This window comes from Stegodyphus dumicola, chromosome 1 (assembly GCF_044657685.1).
Source record: "Stegodyphus dumicola isolate Sdum_Otavi_A_Nest chromosome 1, ASM4465768v1".
NCBI lineage: Eukaryota > Metazoa > Arthropoda > Arachnida > Araneae > Eresidae > Stegodyphus > Stegodyphus dumicola.
Window position 1 is genome coordinate 93,325,433 of NC_140768.1, and position 20,794 is coordinate 93,346,226.

The window sequence follows — 20,794 nt, forward strand, 5'->3', positions numbered from 1 at the left end:
TTATGCACAGCCACTAAGAATAATCTCGCAGACCCTCCTTCCACACCTCCAAATACCCACTACCCCTCAACAGAATGGCCACGATGATATTTCCTTTTGCCCAACGATTTGATAATTCTTCAGATAATATAATTTTTGTGCATTCTTAGTTATAAAATGAATGAGCTGTAATGCCAGAGTGTCTCTATGGTAAATAAATATAGTGAATTTTAAAGAGTGCATTTATTTTATTGTTGTTTATATGCTATCAATAAAGTAGATTTAATTCAATTTGATAAGTTTAAATGAATTGCAGGAAAAAATGCACATAATTTAATATTCCGTACAAGGCAGTCATGTGGTGTATACATCAGATTTTTTTTTTTTTTTTACTTAATGAACATGTCAATTTCAAATACAAGAAAGCATTTTTACTGTTAGCAATGGAATATTTGGACTTTTCCCCATTTAGTATTTTCTTACTTTTAGTGTATTTTTAAGCATCACGGCCTATGAGCTTTCTAGAAAAAGGAAAGCTGCTTTCTAGAAATTCTCTAGAAAAAGTTGCTATCTGTCAAAGAGAACTATTGAATCCAGAAGAAGATAGTGTTATAATGGATTATTAATAATATCCTTATCACACTCTATAAAAGTCACACACTCTAAGTCTCCACTTTTCATGTAGATGTTCAAGATTTATTTCATCCTCTGCTTAACCTTTTGATGGTCATGAATAAGCTCAGCTCACATGCTGTTATGCACAAATTAAGCACCACAGTGGGTGCAAATGAACTAGTTCGCATTACATTGTTATTACTGACAGATAGCATGTGTATTTGCTAAGAAAGAATAGCATAATCTCACAACTTCACTAGGGATAATTAATCAGCAATTGATGTGAAAATGGACTTGTATAAGGGTAGGTATTATGAAAATGCTTCTTTATGAAAAATGTTGCACTGCATACAAGTGCTGACAATCAGTTTCAAGCAAGATATTGATTTACAATTTGTATATACTCCATTATGCTGTTGCACCATTATAAAGTTTCCTGTCTTTTCATACAGCAACTAACTCGTGCAAGGCTGTGACACTATTATGAAGTGACCCCAATACTTTGGCAGTCAGTTATGGCAGTATCAGGTTAACATTATGGTTACTATAGAGGTTAAATTATCTTTCTAAGAAAGGTTTGTTATTTATGTATGTGTCATGAATACGGTCCTAAAGCTGCATCCATAAGATTATGCTGTAGACACAAATCAGAGAATAAAATGCAAGTTGTCGACAAAATTGCATCATGTGTATGTCATTGAAAAAAGTTATTTGATGTTTTTTGGTTAAATATAAAATATCTCCACAAATATAAAAATTTTTTTGCAAATGTATATAGAACTGATTTTTTTCATATTGAAATATTTTTATGTAATTTCTTTTCAGGTGTAAATAAAACTTGTAAAACTTGCTTTGGCATCTGGCTTGCTTGCCCATTAGTCTGCTCTTGTCTTAATTTTTTTTTTCTTAAATTATAATTTTCCTTTTATCACTTTAATAAATATACAGGGTGATCTTTATTAAAGGGACAGTGTTTGGAGTGTCCTGTAGTGCGACCTAATAGCTGAAATGGCTCCAAACTTGGTATTTAGACTAATGAAGACATGGGACATCAAGACATACAATCGTACAGATAAATTATTAATGTTTATTTACTACATTAACTTCCCCGGTGAGGAATTAGACCACATTCAATGTGAGCACCGTTTTCAGAAATAACACCGTGCACTCTGTGCACAACGTTCTCCACAGCCGTATGTAACATATCACGAGGAATATTCTGCACTGTCTTTGTTATGCTGTCCTTTAGAATAGACAAATTTGATACTCCACTAACATAAACTTGAGATTTTAAATAACCCCAAAGCCAAAAATCGCATGGTGTGAGGTCAGGGGAACGAAGTGGCTATGCAACTGGAAAACTGCGACTTATGACTCTATTATCAGTGAAGTTTTAGCACAAGAGCTGCTTTACCTTATTACTAATGTGTGGCGGAGCACCATCCTATATAAAGATTGTCTGTTGGAGACGGTTTCTTTGCTGAAGTTGTGAAATAACAAACGTTTGCAGCATTTCGTGGTACCTTTCTGCATTTATGGTGCACGTTTAGGGTCCTGTCGGAGTGATGGTCTCAAAAAGGAATGGCCTAATTACGAATTCGGCTGTGAAACCACACCAAACAGTGACTTTTGGGGAATTTAATGGGATTTTGTGCATGGTGTGGGGCTGCTCAGAAGCCCAAATTCAGCTATTTTGTGTGTTTACACACCCATTGAGATAAAAATGGCATTTATCTCCCAACAGAATGTGTCATTGGAAAGCATCATCAATTTCTACCCTGGCAAGAAACGATAGGGCGAATGTCACTCGCTTATCATAATCACTTGGTTTCAGTTCGTGCAAGCGGCTGATTTTGTAGGGGTAAAGTCCAATAGCACGCCGCAAAACTCTCCACACCATGGAATAATTCATATCCAATTGTCGAGCTGCATATCCAATTCGACAATTGCAGTTGCCACATCAGTTATTACATCTTCTGATACTGGTTTACGTCCTCTCCCAGCGCAAATGGTCAGTGACCTTGAACTTCTTAATCATTTTCTTAAGACCATTCAGCAATAAAGCCTCCTTTTTAATTTTTTTTTTTTTTTTTTTGTTTTTGTTTGTTCGAAATTCCCGAAGAGCTGCGGATGAATTACATTGATTCATGTATTACAGCTTCACCAGTAACGCACATTCCGGTAACGTGAGAGGCATGTCCACTGGAGCTCGTTTACTTCAGCTGAGATTATTTGTCGGAGCTGTCTACTACTTGCTTTTATAGCCACTATTACTGGTGCTGTCATCGCACAACATTTGCATTTTTCTTTGATACTTGTGTTTTATGCTAATTCTCGTTATTGTAAGCTACAGCGGGGATTTTCGGAACTAATTTTTTTTCACGGAATTCTTTTTCCCATGTCTTCATTAGTCTAAATACCAAGTTTGGTGCCATTTCGGCTATTAGATCGCACTACGGGGCGCTCCAAACACTGTCATTTTAAAAAAGATCACTCTGTATATCAAACTAAGGAATGAAATTAAAAATTTGTTTCAATATAATAAAAAAAAATCATAAATTCAAAAGTTTATAGTGGTTTTGTAACATATACTGTTTTTGTCATATCTTAATATACTTATTTTTTTAAATTTCTCTTTTCTGAAATAATGGCATATTATTATGATCACATATTCAAACGGTATATTTTCTAAAATCAATAACCTTTCTGTGTAAACGGCACAGAAAGTTTTTGAATAACTCACACAATATGTACATTAAAACCTGCTCTTCATTAAAAAGCATGCATTGGAACTCCTTTTTTTTCCATTTATTTTGAATTTTGCTATCATAAACACACTTGCTGTTTATTCATCGATGCATTTAAATCTGCATTACTTTCAATATTGTTAAACATGAAAGGATCACATGTCATTAAATTTATTACTTGTACTATTTGATTAAAAGGACATTTAATTGGAACAATTTATCAGCATATTAGAATGTAGTGTTCCGTTAATTTTTCTGATTTGCTTTTCCTGACTACCAGTGGGCTTTCAGTCGTATGTGTTATGTAGCTAATAAATATACACAGATAAGCATCCTCTTTTAATACGGAATTTGCAAAATGGTGTCATCTTCATCCATGAGGACATCTGTTCATATGATCATGTTTTGTGAAAATGCTTTTTGCAAGCAATATTTTTTTAGATGGAATGAAATTTGTTCAAGGAATCTTTCATCCCCACAGCTGCATTTTTGAGCCTCCTTTGGAAATTTGAATGCATGGACACAGTTTTCTGTTCCAACATTATTAAGAGTTAACACTCTGATACACAACAATGACCACACATTGCTTTCTTATATTCGCAAGGTTCATAAATTAAACATGAACATTTGCAGCACCTCAGTTAGCTGCAATACATATTGTTGAAAAATGATAGACGGAAAAGATGACTCATCCCTAAGGTTGTTGATGAGTGCTGCAGCCTTTTCCTTCAGAAGGGTCACAGATAAACTGGCCAAACATATGCCCTTTCCTTCAGAAAGGTCACATAAACTAGGCAGACATATGCCCTTTCCTTCAGGAAGGTCACAGATAAACTGGGCAGGCATATGAAATAATAGGATCTAAGTCTATGAGCAGGTTTGATAATATAAAAAAACTTGTTTTTATAATCAGAAGTTATTCAGATAAGTAAAAAAATTGCTGCTATTTAGTTTTATTCTTTTAAACTTATGCATGTCGACAACTGTGTTATATTGTTTAAATTTAATTTCAACTGAAACTATTTTATTTATTTTTTAGAGTCTGAGGAAATGGCGAGATGTGAAAATTCACCACAGTCAGATGATCGTCCAGTTACATATACTGATGATGATTTGAATCATTTGGCTGCAAATTATTTAAGAGCAGAATTAAATGGTGATCTTGTTACAGCATCAAAATTTAAAAAGCAACTAGAAGAGGCACGCCATTTAGTAGCTAATAATACTAATAAGTGTGTACGTGCTAAGCGGCAGGTGGAAGTAATGCTAACTAAGTTAGACAGCAGAGGATTTGCGCGCCCTGTTCGGTTGAGCCATCAAGAATATCCAAAATTTAAGGTTAGTATTTGGATGAATTTTATATTTTGCTGAGCAGTTGTTTTTTAAAAGCACATACTAGCATTCTTATTAGTAATTCTTTTATTATTATCAATTGTAATTTTTGTAAGGATGACTGAATTTTTGATGACATAACTGAATTTTTATTTAATGTAGTCATGCGCATAGCCACCAACCTTTTTTCTTTTTACATGTGCAGAAAGGCCAAGCAGATTATTAATTGAAATGACAGATTTTGTCCAATTCATACTTCCCACAAGTTAAAAGTAGTTGCACTTGTATAAAAAATTAAAATATGATTGTAATGTCATCTTAAAATATTTCTGTTTGCTATGTTTTGCATCTAAATTTAAAACATGAAAATCCTTCATATCATTCTCTAATAATTAGTGATAGTTTCATAGGTGTTTTTCAAATGGATGCATTCAGCTGAAGATTATTGCTTTTCAATTTTATTAGAATATTGTTTTGCAAATATTTTACAGCACTGCTAGTATCATCAGATTTCATTTCAGCTAGATTTGTTAAAATTAAAAGTCTATTTGAAAGTTCTTGTTGATCGTTATTCGTTTCTGTAGATTAGTAAGTAGTATTAGGTTAGTAAGTAGTTGTAGATTAGTAAGTAGTATACAAGTCTATGCTTTCTCCTTCCTCATCAACAATCACCGATTCTTCAAAGAACTTAATTTGTTTTTATTACTATGTGAAGGATGTTGGCCTTCCTTCTATTGAATTAATTATTTGAATGTAAGATTTTAGTTTAGCTTGACCAGTGATTAATAAAAGTTAAATATATTTTTGTTTAATTTACAAATGATTTAAGCGAGCTGTAAATCTTAACAATTTCAACATTAATTTTTTGCATTATATTTTAATGCTTACCTTATTAAATCTTGCTGAGCTGTAAATCTTAACAATGTCATCATTAACTTTTTGACTGCATTTGAATGCTTAATGTTATTAAATCTTTCAGTAATATCATCCCATCTGCTGGCTTGAAATTTGTTTCCAGTCAAATAAATTTTTATCACGTTTCTTTATTTTCTGGAGTGTCTGCTTTCCCTCACATCTTCGCACAGAAGGATATGGCCAAAGTTGTTTTTTTCAACATAAAAAAAAGATTTTTGTCTTATTTGGCAGTGTTAATAGTGTTGTCTATTTTAATTGATGGTCTAGACCAGCAGTTCTCAACCTTTTGACTAATGTCAAAACAAAAGTTGAAAAACTTACGTACCACTACTATATTTTACAGTAATCATTTTTCAATTTCTCAATAGAATATTTAAAAAAAAAAAAAAAAAATGTATATTTTGCCATTTGCAAAACCTATTGGCTATTTGTATCAAATATGCACACATAAAAAATATTAGATTAAAAATTAGTTACCATTTTAATTATCAAAATTTATACTTTAATTTGAAATTTGGGCCTGTTTAGGAGAGATCAGTTTCTTTATGTCTGGTCTTATTTCACTTAGTTTTAATTGTAAATTAGGATCCACTTTTAATTTTTTTTTGTATTTTTTTTTTTCAAATATAACTTGGAAAAAAATTCTTGTTCACACCAATTGATTGCACAAAAAGGCAATAAAAAGTTAATAGCTTATTTGAAATATCTTTCACTTCTTTTTTTCAGTTCAGCCCAAAGTTAACAAGTGTGTTATTTTTGAAATCTTCAGTTAGAGTTCGATCACAGGAAATTTCTGTTAATTTTTCTTTTTCTCCTGGAGATAAAATTTCAGGTACATTTGATTTCTAATCCAGTTTTCTTTTTCATAATCCTCGGAAAAGTACGTGTTGAAATTATTTATTTATCGATGAAAAACAATGATTTTTAATCTCAAATGCTAATTCTTCTTTCAATTTCAAATTATCTGTGGCTGGAAACCATTTTTATTACTGAAAGTGATAAAAAAAACTTAATATATTATTATCCAATTCTTTGATAATTGCTAGAGTTTTTTTTATCATTGCATGTATTTTATCTCTAATGGTAAACAAATTAACACTTTGACTTCGTAATCCTAATTTTTAATTCCTTTAACTTTCCCAAAATATCAGCTAAATATGCTAAACATGCCAACCATAATTCATTAAACGTTTTTGTAATTCAAATTTTTGTCATAGAGGAAAATTTGAATTATTGATTGAAGTTCAGAAAAGTGATTTAAAACTTTGCTGTGGATAACCATCTTACTTCGAAATGTGACAAAAGTGTTTCATGTTCACTGCCCATGTGTTACCATAAAATTGTAAATATTCTTGAACTTAAAGCTTGGCTTTTAAAAAATTAACAATTTTCTCAGACATAAAATTGTTAATTATTTTGAAAATTTCATTTGCAGTTGCTCTATCATGAATAAATACTCTTCGGCAATTCGTTTATCTTCTGCAAAATATATGTAAACTAATAATTGAACAAAGTTCATTATATCAGTACTTTCATCGAACTGCAATGCAGAATACTGTGTTTTAATTTTTGAATAGGTGCCTCTTGTATGGAAATTGCGATTTCATAAATTCATCAACTTACTGTATCATTTGATAAAGGAATGTTATCAAATTCATTAGCCGCTTTTTCGTTGAATGATTTTAAAACAATATCTTTAGCTGCTGGTAATATAAGGTTTTCTGCAATAGTGTGAGCCTGCCCAGTTCTGGCAATTCTTAAGCTTGCTAGGTAACTAGCTTCCAAAGCTTTTTCACTTGAAGTAATAAAACCTTTTTGTTACTTGTTTACTATTTTTGAGCTCTGATAATTTCGTTCTTCAGATTTATCTTTTAAATTGATATGCTTAGATTCAAGATGTCTTTTAAAATTTGCATATTTTTTAAGTTTGAACATAAAATTTTGGCATAAATGTAACACTTTTGCTTGAAGAGTAATAGTTTTTTTCTACAAAAAACACAAAGTGGGTCTTTTGGACCCAGGGCGTGCGTTCGTGTAACTCAAAAGAGCGCACTCGCTCCCGTGTTAAATGCACGATATATCACGAGTTCTTCAAAAATAAACAATAGATGCTAAATTGAAGACGTGTTGATAGACTTCATTTCCATCTGACCACTGAATAGGTTTAAGCCATTATTACTAGGTATCTTTCATGTAGCTGTAACTGATATTGCTTAATGTGATTTATATTCTGTAAATTTATTGTGCAGAAGTGCTTGAAGAAATAGACAATTTGTTACCATTTTTATTTAGCGTTTTAATTATTTTACTTAATATTTTTAATCATGAAATATTAGTAACATAATGAATAATTTAATGAGAATTAAACTGAATGTGATTAAATTTATTTAATTTAAAAACAAGTATAACTGCTTGTAAAAATCAGGTTAAATACAGATTCTGGGATTTTTATTTCCTCGTATAATGTTGTAATAGATGTAGGTTATTCGTATTAAAAAAGTTCCAAATTATAAAATAATTAAGTTTAGACTTTTTATTGGGATATAAATTCATGTGTTTATGACATGAAAAAGGTACAGTACAAAGTCCGAGATCTGGACATCCGATATCCGGAATGATCTACATCCGAACCTTAAAAACGCCAACAAAAATTTTGTTTAGAAATTTTTTGTTGTGCTTTGCACATGCACATTTGTTTTTTTCGCCGTTAGAAAAAAGTGTGGAAAATCCGTTTGTATGATTAATAATTTGGCTTTGTAGTTGCATATCTGCTCGGCATACATCTCGAACCAAAACATTCTACATAGAAACATGGCTGATTTTACAACTACTAATATTTTATATCCCTGACGCCAACCTATCATTATTTACTGTATTTTGCTTTCATCATCGTATGTTTATCAGCACACGACAACTTGAATAATGACTTATGCAAAGATGCTTAAGCAATTTTTTTTTTCATATTAGTAATTGACTATCAAAGAATATGGAAACCTTTTATGTTGACATTACGCTTGGTTATGATTACAGATTTAAGTTAAATGTGCTAAATGTGGTTAAGGAAAAATTTAACAAAAATTTCTTTCCATATGCTAAAAGTAGATTTTGTTAATGACACCGATAGGCCAGAAGATTACATTTAGTGCTACTGAAATTAAGAATAACTGAGTTTTACTTCCTTGTACGAAGTAAAAAGGAAGTATTGTAATCGCGAAAAGCTTCAGACAGCATATTTCAACGAATATATCCACTTTGACCGCTTTCGAGTGCAATTTAACGATGTTTTTGCGTGATATCTATACGTAAGGACAGAATAAAAGACTCTTTTCCTCCAAAAAAACTAAAAAACTGCTTTAAAATGAATTCTGAAGAGAATTTTTCATGGTGTCTGTACGAACGTATGTGCGTACGTACGTATCTCGCATAACTCAAAAATGAGTAGCCTCGAACGTTGAAATTTTGACTGCTATAACATGTAGATGTGCACCTTGTATTTTGGTTTCAATCGGCCGCGCTAAACGTGTATAAATATATTTATAAATATATCCACTCTGTTACCTGGCTCAATGATCTCAGTTTCTTTACTCTTATATGTTTGTAAATTGTACATTTTTTGCTTTAAAAATGATTGAATTATGTTGTTTTTATCTTCCGGTTAAAGTTTTTATGCCTTTCGTAATTCTGGAAGCAATATTTGTACAATTATCAACAATTTAAAAGCTGTTTAAGTGCGGTTAAGTTTTAAATAACATGGCGGACATATTTGTTTACATTTGAAACATCAGAATTGTAGATTTGTTGCCAATTTAGAGAGACTAAGCTTCGCAACCACCTTCATTTATTATTGCGAATTAAATCATGCTTAATCCTTTCTGGAATTTTTTCGAGGAAATAAGTATTTAAGATTTACTTCGTAATTTTTAATACAGATATTTTGAGTTTTTATGTATTTTTGCCTCGTCGCGAAGTGAAAACTGAATTAATTGAATGAGAAATACTCAATCATCTGTGAAAAACTGTTTCTTTTTCGTTTTGTTTACTTAATTTCTTTTATACATTGTTCTAGCTTTGTTATAGTATTTGAATAGAACATGTGGCAACGATTAGATAATTCTTTAAATGATATAAATTTTGTGCATTCTGAGTTATAATATGAACGAAATATAATACTGTTAAGTAAACCTAGCACCAGAGTGTCGCTATGGTAAACAAAGTGAATTTTAAAGAATGCATGTATTCTATTGTGGTTTATGCGCTGTTGGCAAAGTAGATTTAATTCAATCTAATAAGTTAAATGAAATACAACTAAAAACGCGTATAATTTAATATTCTGTACAAGGAAGTCATGTGGTGTACACATCAGATTTTTTATTCACATAAACCCAGAACTGGCGCCAGATCTCGTATGGCCACACCAGGCAGCAGAATTTAAGGAAGCTAAAATTTTTGGAATTTAGAGAAGCAGCAAGTAAGAAAATTAAGGGATGATAAAAGTTTTAGAATTTAGGGAAAGCACCGAGACCTAAAATTAAGGGGCTGTGGAAATTTGGAACTTAGAATTGGTGCCTTGTAGCAGAATTTAGGACCTGCAGAGACTGTACCAAGTGGCAAAATATCTAGTTCGAGCCCTCAGTAAGCTTAAGTATATGTGCGAATTTATTTATTTAACACTCTGATAAGTCTTAAGCATGTGCAAGAATTAGACGTAGGTATAATAACTAAATTAATACAATTCAGGTATAATTGTCTCAGTGCATGATAGAAAGAAGCAAGACAAAATTTAACGAAACATTTTGTCTTTCTTTGCCATGCTGCATAGCCAACAATGTATAGCAGATGCTGTTAAGCTAGGCTAAATTATACTTTACTGATTCCAAAGAATTTCAGTTAATATAGCAGATTGCGCCGTTCCTTAACTTTCTGATTTGATCCAGCTTATTATTATTATTTTTTGCAGGTTGTTATAACTACAGCAATTTTATGAAAACTAAAGTTTGAACTTTTGGTTTTGTCGAAAAGAGTTTCTAATTCTGGAGCTGCAACAGGAGTGAGGAGTATGGCATTGGAAAGTCAACTGTGTGTGATATAACAGAAAAATGAACTTTATGAATTTTTTTGTGGGTTCCAACACCCGACTTGCAGTGAATAACAGAAAAATTATTTGCTATGCTAAAAGTGACATCATGACAAAGTGATGATTGAAGAATCAGACAGAGGCTAGCGAGAGCGTGCCATTAACGGGTCCAATGCTAATGGCTCAAGCCAGTATATTTCATGAAGAAATGAACTTAAAAACTGAGTTCAGATTTCACAGATTGGTTAACCAAATTTTAAAATTGCTGTGGTATAATGCAGTTAAATGTTTCAGTTGGAAAAGCTTTAGCCGATACTGAAGCTGCTGAACTATTTGCAAATGAAGTGAAACGTTATCTCCAGGATAAATTTACAACTCTGATGAAACTGGTTTTTTCTGGCAATATGTAGCACAAAATTCCTTGGAAACCTCTACAGAAAAGGCTCCCATTGGTGTCAAAGATTCCAAAGCTTGACTAACAATTTTAGCATGTGCAATGCTGCAAGAATGCACAAGCATAAATGTTTCATAATCGGAAAAAAATATGACCTCGAGCATTTAAAGGAGTAAAGGTTTTCCTGTTATATATCATGCAAATAAAAGAGTACAGATGACACAAGCGCTAATGTATGACTGGTTTGAAAATCATTTCATACCCAAGGCTCGGCAAAATTTGAATTCGGTTGGCTTACCTGATGATACGAAAATTGTCGTGATTGTTGATAACTGTTCGGCTCATATTTCATTTAAAGTTTTAGTGAAAGATAATGTATCCATGTTATTCTTTCCTACAAACTGTATGTCCATCATTCAGCCTGTAGATATCGGAATAGTGCACGAGCTGAAATGCAAATATAAAGTAGCATTTTTAAAATCCATTTTAGATGTCTTGAATAATGGCAAAACTATTCAAGAATTAAAAAAATATTGTAACATAAAATCTGTTGTATGGAGCATTGCAAGATCGTGGGATGATGTGCCCCAGATGTTTTAAGAAGTGCTTGCCATAATTTATAGCCAGCTACCATATTTCATGGTAAGGGCGATGAAGATGATAGCCACAAATCTGAAGGCTTTCGGATATCGCAAACTAAAGGTGAAATTTTCCAGTTAATGGATTTTGTAATAAAATGTGAAGAAGCGGTAGTAAATGAAGATGATATAACAGGAAGTTTTTTATTGCGGTGAGAATGCTCCAATCATCAATCAATTAATGGACAATGAAATCTGTAGTATGGTTCTAGATCCAGAAAAATCCTGTATTGAAGAAAGCGAACAGTGACAGTATTGAAAAAGAAAAAATTTTGATTGACAAATTAGTCAGAATTCCTTTACACAGCAATTACAGGACTTGAACAGCGGAACTTTGTAACTGAATAAGAAATAACGTCTGTCTATAGAAGTGGAGAGAAAGTATTAGCACAAAAACAAAGTAACTTAAACAATTTACATTCAAAGAAATGTTTAATAAAGTAAACAAATAAATATTAAGCTTTTTCTTTGTAAAATTTGATACTGTTTAGATCATAAATGCTTCATTATTTCATAAATCACGATTTCATATTTTTAATTTGATAATTTCTACTAGATTTCTACTACTGCTCTTAATTTTATAATTTCTCTAATTATTTGATGCCATCTTACTAGATTTAAACTGATTATCTAATATCCAGAAAAATCCCAAATTTGGAATCAGTGAAGTCCCGACGAGTCTGCATCTCGGACTTTGTACTGTATTTATGTTTTGGAACCTTTATTACCTGAGCTTGTTACCAAATCATATTGTTAACTTGCTTCATGTTAATTTGTTTTAAAAACTAGCTGCTGGTGTGGCCAGTCATCTAAACTAGTTATTGTTTAAAAAAAAAGAGAGAGAAAGAAAGACGAATATATAATGATTTTAATGAATCCAGGCAGTATAATTTCATGAGCCTACCTAGAATTAATGATAGCTGAGAACAAATCTGTATTTATTGTTTTTAAATCAATTAGTTTATTAACAATGGAACAAACGTAAAGAAAAGATTAAATATCATATGCCTTGTTGAATGTCAATACACTGCTGCATGGAAGATAAAAACATTTTAATTCAGACTGTGGCAAAGCATTTCGTTTAAATCTGAGTTTGTTGATGAAATTGGGAATAAAAATATATGCATTTAACTGAGTGGTTATTGTGTTTTATGAAGCTTTTAAATTTCTGAGTCAGATTTTTTTTTAAAAATTTACATGTTCGGATGGAGGATTGTGTTCAAAATTTGATGTATCTAAGTGCAGCTGTCATTTTAACAGTGCGAGGAACATGTATACATACATAAAAATTCATTATTTAATTATACAGTTGAGAAAATTGTCATTTTTTTGCTTGTGATTTAAAATATTTGCAGTGCATTCTTCTCTCTTTTTTAATGTATCCCTCCTTTTTTATAATTTTGTAATATATTTAAAACTTTTTTTAAAAAATTCCAGGATAAAAAGTCAAATAAATATTTTGATGATACAAGCAAATACTCATTAAAGCAGATGGTAAGTTGTTTTATTTTGTCTAATAACAATATACGAATACAAAACAATTATATTTCTTGTTTTGTGCAGATGTTTCTGTAATTTTTTTTTTTTTTTTTTTTTTTTTTTTTTAAGTATACTACATTTCTTAGCTTTGTAAGGACTATTACAGGATTTGCTATTTAAAAAAGTGTACTGTGTTTAATTTGCTATTAAAATTTTATAAAGTTTTTGAAGTAGTTGGCCTTATATATTGCATAGCTTTTTAGTTTAATTTAATATTCTGTTAGTTGAGCATATTCCCCAGCAACATGAAGGAATTTATCTATTTCAACATTAATTGTAATCATTAATCACAACATTAATTGTAACACATCCAACTTCAGTATTACAGTTTATCACAAATTTTCATGGGCTTGCCTTCCACCACACTTTAAATCATGTCATCTGACTAAATGAAAGTTAGCTTCATTTTATTCCTATGCTTTCCGTGCTCATCAAGTTTGTTCCTCCAGACTATCCCTTGATGAAGAACTAAGTTATTTAAAAGCAATAGCTATTGACAGGGGCTTTTCACCCAACATTATTAATCAAGCAGTTAAAAAATTCTCGTTTCAGCACACTAAAAGGCACATATAAAAATTCTATTGCCAGTCCCTTCTTTTCATCAATTATCTATAAAGTTGCACATATTTTTCAGAAATTTTAACTTTCGGGTCGTTTATTCTCCTATCAATAAAATTCTGAGTTCCATACTCAAGGACCCCATTCCGGATATAAATTCCTGGGGTATTTATAGGATTCCTTGCCAGTGTGGTTTAATTTACATTGGCTAAACAAAGAGAGCCTTGAAAATTTCGCGTCAAGGAACATGAGGCATATGTTAGAACAAAGGAAACACAAACATCTTCTGTTGCCCAACATTGTTGGTCCGAAAATCAAACTTTCAATTCTTCTGCCACCAAAATTATTCAAAAAACATCTTCCATTGGAGAACTTGATTTTCTGGAGGCATTTCACATTCAAAAAAATCTTTCTGTTCTAGTTAGCGATCCTAATTCCAATTCATGTTTGCCTTCGGCCTTTAAAGAAATTATGTTTTAGTTCTGGTTTGATCAACAGATGGCGCCACTTGCTTATTCTTGTCCAGGCTTTCTTATCTTATCTAAACATTATTTCCTATCTTGTTCATTTGCGGTTTTGCAGCTGAAGATGATGGTTCGGTGAAACCATCGAAACTAGTCCTGTGAAAATTTTGTAAATTAACGCTGATTTTTGTTGTTTGACTTCTGAATTAGTATTTATTCGGCGTGTTATTGTGTCTTAATTATAGAAGTAATGGTTTAAACCAGGGATGGGCAATTGCTTCAGCTCTGAGGCCACTTTGTGGAAGCGAAGGCTAGCGCAGGGCTACACTTTTTTAAATGATTCATTAGTTAACTTCGCATTTCAGAAAATGTGTAAACTATACCATAAAAATCAATAAAATAAAATAGTGGGAGTTTTATTCACTTTATTTATCGTACTAATTTAATTTAATCAGCGTCTACCTACATGGACAACATGTCTGCCAATGTTTTATTGAATCTTTCAGTTAAGCCATTGGTCTGAGGGTAGTAAGTAGTCGTCAGCAGATGAGACGTCTTGCATAGATGAATTAATTCTTTAACAACGTTGGATAGGAAGTTGTGACCTCAGTCACTTATCATTTCTTTGGGGGCACCATGCTTCAGTACAATTTCTTCAACCATAAACTTGGCAATTTCGGTGCCCTCAGCTGTCGGTATTGCCTACGTGACTGCAAATTTGATAAGGTAATCTGTGCAAACTATAATCCACCGGTTCCCATTTTGTGTAACGGGAAAGTGTCCAAGTAGATCTATTCCAATTTTGGTAAACAGTGTGTCAGGAGGTTTTTATCGGATGAAGCTGTCCTGGTGGACGCTGCAGCTGTGATTTCCGTCTTTGGCATTCTCAGCAATGTGATACGTACTGCTGTGTGCTTCCGTATAGCCCTGGCCAATGGTACTTCCTCCTTATTCGGTTGTACGTTTTGGCAAATCCGAGATGGCCAGTGGTTGGAGCATCATGAAGACTTCTTAGAACCTCGCTTCGAAGTTGCTTTCGTACCATCAAGAGCCATTGCTGTCCCATAGGATCATAGCTTCTTTTTTGTACAGTATACCATTTCTTATTTGATAATTTTCATATGCATCACCTCTCTTGAGAGTTGTAATGATATATTTTAATCGTTTGTCATTCTGTTGCTCTTTTCCGTAATCTACGATCGCTGCAAAGAAAGGGATGTCTTCATTATTCTCAATTATTGGTTCTATAAGAGGCTTCCTTAATAGTGAATCTGCATTGGAGTGTTTACGACTTCTCTTGTAGACGATATTTATGCCGTATTCCTGCAACCTGAGAGCCCATCGTGCAAGTCTTCTGGATGGATTCTTAACATTGTCCAGCCAACATAGAGAGTGGTGATCTGTGACTTCCGTGAAGAGTTTTCCGTAGAGGTATGACCTGAATTTACTAATTGCCCAGATGACGGCAAGGCATTCTTTTTCAATGGTGGAATAGTTCCTTTCAGCTGCAGTAAGGGACCTGGATGCATAGGCTATTGGTTTTCTTTGCCATCCTGGATCTGAACCGATGGTACTGCACCTATGCCATAGCCGCTAGCGTCAGAATGTATCCTGGTTTCTGCATCTGGAATAAAATGTCCCAAAACAGTGCCACTGGTCAGCAGCCTTTTGAGCGTTGCAAAAGATTCAATCTGTATCGCTTTCCAAGATAATTTTCCATCTTTCTTCAACAAGTTACGCAGGGGCCTTGCGATATCTGCGAAATTTTTGATAAATCGTCGGTAGTAGGAGCACAAACCCAGAAAACTTCGGACATCGGCAATATTTTTTGGAACAATGAACTTTGCTACAGCGTCTACCTTTTGTGGATCGGGATATATTCCATGTTGATCGACTAAGTATCCCAGTATAGTCAGTTTCTTTTTGCTGAAGGAACATTTCTTGGAATTTAGCATCAGTCCTACTCTTTGGATACATTTCAGTATTTATTTCCCTCAAACGCTTTTGATGTTCTTCAAAATTAGGTACGTACATGATTATGTCATCGAGGTAGCCAACACAAGTATTCCATTTGAGATCTCTTAGTACCTTGTCCATCATCCATTCAAATGTGTCTGGAGCATTGCATAATCCAAACGACATGACTTTAAATTCATAGAGACCATCTGGAGTCACAAAAGCTGTCTTTTCTCTGTCTTTATCATCAACCTCTATTTGCCAATAGCCTGACTTCAGATCCATCACAGAGAAAATTTTTGCACCAGCCAGGCAGTCTAATGCATCATCGATGCGAGGTAACAGATAGACTTCCTTTTTAGTTACCTTGTTCAATTTTCTGTAATTGACACAAAAACGCCAGTCACCATTTTTCTTCTTCACAAGCACGACTGGAGATGAGCATGGACTGTCTGATGGTTGTATCACATCTTCTTTTAGCATTCGTTGCACTTCGTCTGCAATCACACGTCTCTCAGTGGCTGACACACAGTATGGCCTTTGTTTGATTGGTGCATTGTCACCTGTATCAATCTTGTGCTTCACCGCATTGCATCGGGATTTTTTCGCAATACTGTTAAAGTAAAAAAGTCACTAAATTCATATAGTAGACTCAATAGCTCGTCTTTCTCAGCATTGGTCAAATCAGTATCGACAATTTCTTTTAAGTTTTCTTGAGATAACCTTTTCCTGGACCTATTTCCCTTGGAACCTTCTGGAGCCTGATCACTTAGGGAGCAAATAGCGTCGTTTTTTATGGTCGTTAAACAGCCTACATTCATTCCTTTAGGTATCAGTTGGGTTTGTCGAGAACAATTAGTTACCCATAATTTACCACAAACATCCTCTATAGTGACAAGTGAAGCTGGTATCGCTAGTTCTTTTTCGCACATTAGAAGTCTTGTTTCCAACAATCATAGCTCCATCTGTTTCCTGTAGTAGTTCTGAATTCAGGGCACATATTCGCCTTGCGGTGTTTTCTTCAATTACATAATCGGTTGCGGCAAACAAGGAGGACTCTGACTTATTTAAATATTCATTGTCTGGAAGGATTTCTGAAAGTGTGAGTTCTTGATTTCCACAATCAATAACGGCATCGGTGGCACGGAAAAAGTTCCATCCAAGTATCATTTGATGACTACATTCAGGAAACACAAGGAATTCAAACGTCTTCTTAGTCCCATTCAAATCAACTGTTAATACACAGCGTCCCGAGGCGGCTACAGTTTTACCACAGGCAGTTTTCAATACAAGTCCATTCTCAGCAAACATAGGAGCATTTAGATGTCGACGTAACTCTTCGAATATGACAGAATAATCGGCACTCGAATCAACAAGGGCTTTCACACACTGTCCGTTCACAGTGATAAAAGTGTTATTCTTTTTCAACTTGGCTGTGGTGTCGTCGGAGGATTTTCTTCAACTGCGGCCTTACCTCCTGTACAGGTCACTTGAGCTAGTTTTCCTCATTGGTTCGGTGTGAGGAACGGCGTACTGGTGACTGCGATCGTCGGCGATTGAGAGAGCGTCGTGGATAAGGTGAACTGCTTGTTATTTGGGAAGAAGTAGGTTGTGCAAATTCGTCGTCGAAGCTGTATGTAGATTTAGTATCCCTATAGTGGATTGGACGTCTTTGCGGCTCTTGCATTTTCAAATATCTGGCGTCTTTCCCTACAGTACCTCAGAACATATCCTGTGCATCCACAATGTAAACAGAGCAGCACATTATTGTCAGTCCTCCACAGATCTGTCCTACGTTGTGGAGCACTTCTCTGGCTGGCTTCTCGTCTTGGCTACGACCTAACTGGAAGTCAATGTTGGTTAGTGTTTTTGCTTCTCCCTGTTCCTGTGAGTGGTGCTAGCGCCTCTATAACCTCTTCCCGGACAACAGATGCTATGTCATTCGGTGCTACGGGTCTTATTTCCGTGTAGCTCTGAACTTGCAGCAGGACCTTCTGAAGCTCTTCTCTGATGATGGCACACACTATAGACCTTAGTTCACCAGCGTCCACATCGGCCGACACCGTGGAGACATTAGGCAGCCTCTGGAATCGTGATCGGGCGATACGTCTTCGTCGAAGGTCTTCTATGTGACGGCAGCGTTTCACAAAGGCATCGATGCTGTCATAGTCCTGGGACGACAGGACCTGATACAAGTCTACAGCAATACCTTTCATGAGATGGGCCACTTTCTCGTCTTCAGACATGGATGAGTTTGCTTTTCGGCAGAGAGCAAGAACATCTTGAATGTAAGCTTCAGACGTCTCATCGATTTGCTGGGCACGTGTGAGTAGTACTCGTTCAGCTTGGTGCTTTACATCAGCTGCTCGGGAAAAGGTGTTCTTAAGAGCAGTCCTGAAAACAGTCCAACTGGTAAATGTGTCTTCATTATTATCGAACCACTGTTGAGCGGTTTCGCCAAGGTAAAAAATGACATTCGCCAGACACATTTGATCATCCCAGTGGTTATAGTTGGCAATTCGATCAAAGTCCTTGAGCTATCTATTAGTATCTTCTTGGCTGTCCCCAATGAATATACACAGGCTTCTGGGTAGTTGGTACATCAGGATCGGTATTGGTGCGATATTACTCGAAGTGGAACTAGCTGCTGCTGGAGGATTCTGTTTGGTTTCCTTCTCATCAACCATCTTTCTCGATCTTTTACGCGAATCCTGTAAGAGTCCAAACTCAGGAGAAAGTCCTCGAATCTGCAGGCTTTGGCGTAACTCTGCCGTAGTAACTGAGAAATACTCGGCGCCTCCACCAAACTGTCGCATAGATGAGAGGATTCTACAAATAGACTGGCAAGTACTCAAGTCTAAACTCAAGACTTTTTATTAACTCGAACTGAATGAAGAGCTACTTATATACAACTGGAGAACATGCTGAAGCATTCCAGACTTGGAATGTTCTGGAAGAATAAGAAGGAAATTTACATAAATAAGATAACATTAACAAGAAGAAAATTTACATAAAAACCAATTCTCAGGCATCTTGCCGTTGATGGGTTTCAAACCCGGGACCTGCGGGTTTCGAGTCCTGTGCCTTCACCGCTAAGCTATGAGGAGCTCTCTCGAAAAGAGCGATTTTTCGCTACAATATATACCACTTGCTACCTGACCAACCACTTCGATCAAGCCCTGTTTTAAATTTGAAAAGACCTTATGTCAACTAATTATCAACCACCACAATGTAATAGAAGATAGCATTTGTCATTGGAAGCTTCCTGTTTACAATAAATATGTAGATCCGTTTCACCAGCATATTGTTACAGGAGATCTCAATATCATTGAAGATGAGCATTTGCGTGAAATTATGCAACTTGGCACCAAGTTTCGTCCCACTTTCAGTATTAATCAGCACTTTTGCCTTAAACAATTCAGTAATGATCTTGATAAATTTATAATTTTAGCTAGTAATAGAACCAACTTGCCTACTACTACTTTTCTAGAATGGAAAGCTGCACTAATTAAATAATTTCAGTTTATACTTTTCAAGTTACCCAATTTCAATTATTTACACAATGAAAGGCATCTAGAAACTCTTATTCAGAAACAGCAAGATAACTTTATTATCTTGCTGTTTTACAAAGATTGTCAAAGGAACAATTTTAGTGTCATTTGAAAAAAGTTTTATTTCAACCTTCTGCATAAAGAATTGAATAGTGCTTGCACCTATCAAAAGATCACTACCAGCACTAAGATTCTTCTCAATAAATTTAATGCACCTCATAAAAAACTTAAAATCCATCCTTGCAAATATAATAACAGATTTGCAAATCTATATGCACTAGCAAAATTTCATAAGACTCTGGTCAAATTGAGGTTCATTGCCAATAGTACCAAAAGTTATTTAAAGGAAATTATCTCTTCGCACAAAAACTTCATCTCATACGTGACTTCATTAATAATTATGATTTTAAAGATCTACATTGCAAATGGATGATTTCAAGTAATTTCTAATAACCTTAAATACACTTAAAATAGAACATATCCAATGCTACGACTTTAAAAACCTCTATACTACTTTGCCACTTGAAGAAATTTATAAAAGTTTACTTTCTCTTCCTGAATTATTTCCCCAAATTTCTACAATATTAAATGCTGAAAAATGGCAACTTTTTCTTTCAAGCGTACTTTTCAATAATTATATTCAATTCAATAACAACATATTTAAACAATTTTATACGTCCACTCAAAAAGAAAGATCATAAATTTTACCAACACATCTTTCGATATATTGATGATGTCATAGCCTTCAACAACTTCAACAAGATTGAAAATGCTAATATCTACCCTTCATGCTTAAAATTTAATACTACAAATACCATGCAACATGATATAGTCTACCTTGATTTGCATATTATAGATTACAATTTTTTGAAAGTCTATGATAAACGAAGGGAATTCAACTTTACAACACTTAAATTAACCAACTGGAATTCCAATATTTCTAAAAGAGTCATCTTCAATACAATTTACTCACAGCTGCTTAGAATTAAAAGAATCTGCAATACAACAAAACACCTTCAAGAAGAAGTACTA

At 33.9% G+C, this 20,794-nt stretch overlaps 1 protein-coding gene across 4 annotated transcripts in view; it reads left to right on the forward strand.

Moving 5' to 3' along the window:
- Window positions 1–20,794, forward strand: part of LOC118198315 (CWF19-like protein 2) — a 124,747-nt gene that overhangs the window by 61,647 nt on the left and 42,306 nt on the right. For all 4 annotated transcript variants that reach the window (XR_015041429.1, XM_085817834.1, XM_085817835.1 and 1 more), the window contains 2 exons: window positions 4,381–4,679; window positions 13,132–13,188. Coding sequence is in view for 3 of the 4 variants with exons in the window: in XM_085817834.1 (XP_085673960.1) it covers window positions 4,381–4,679; window positions 13,132–13,188 (356 nt within the window). In the remaining variant the exon portion in view is untranslated. The remainder of the gene's footprint in view (window positions 1–4,380; window positions 4,680–13,131; window positions 13,189–20,794) is intronic.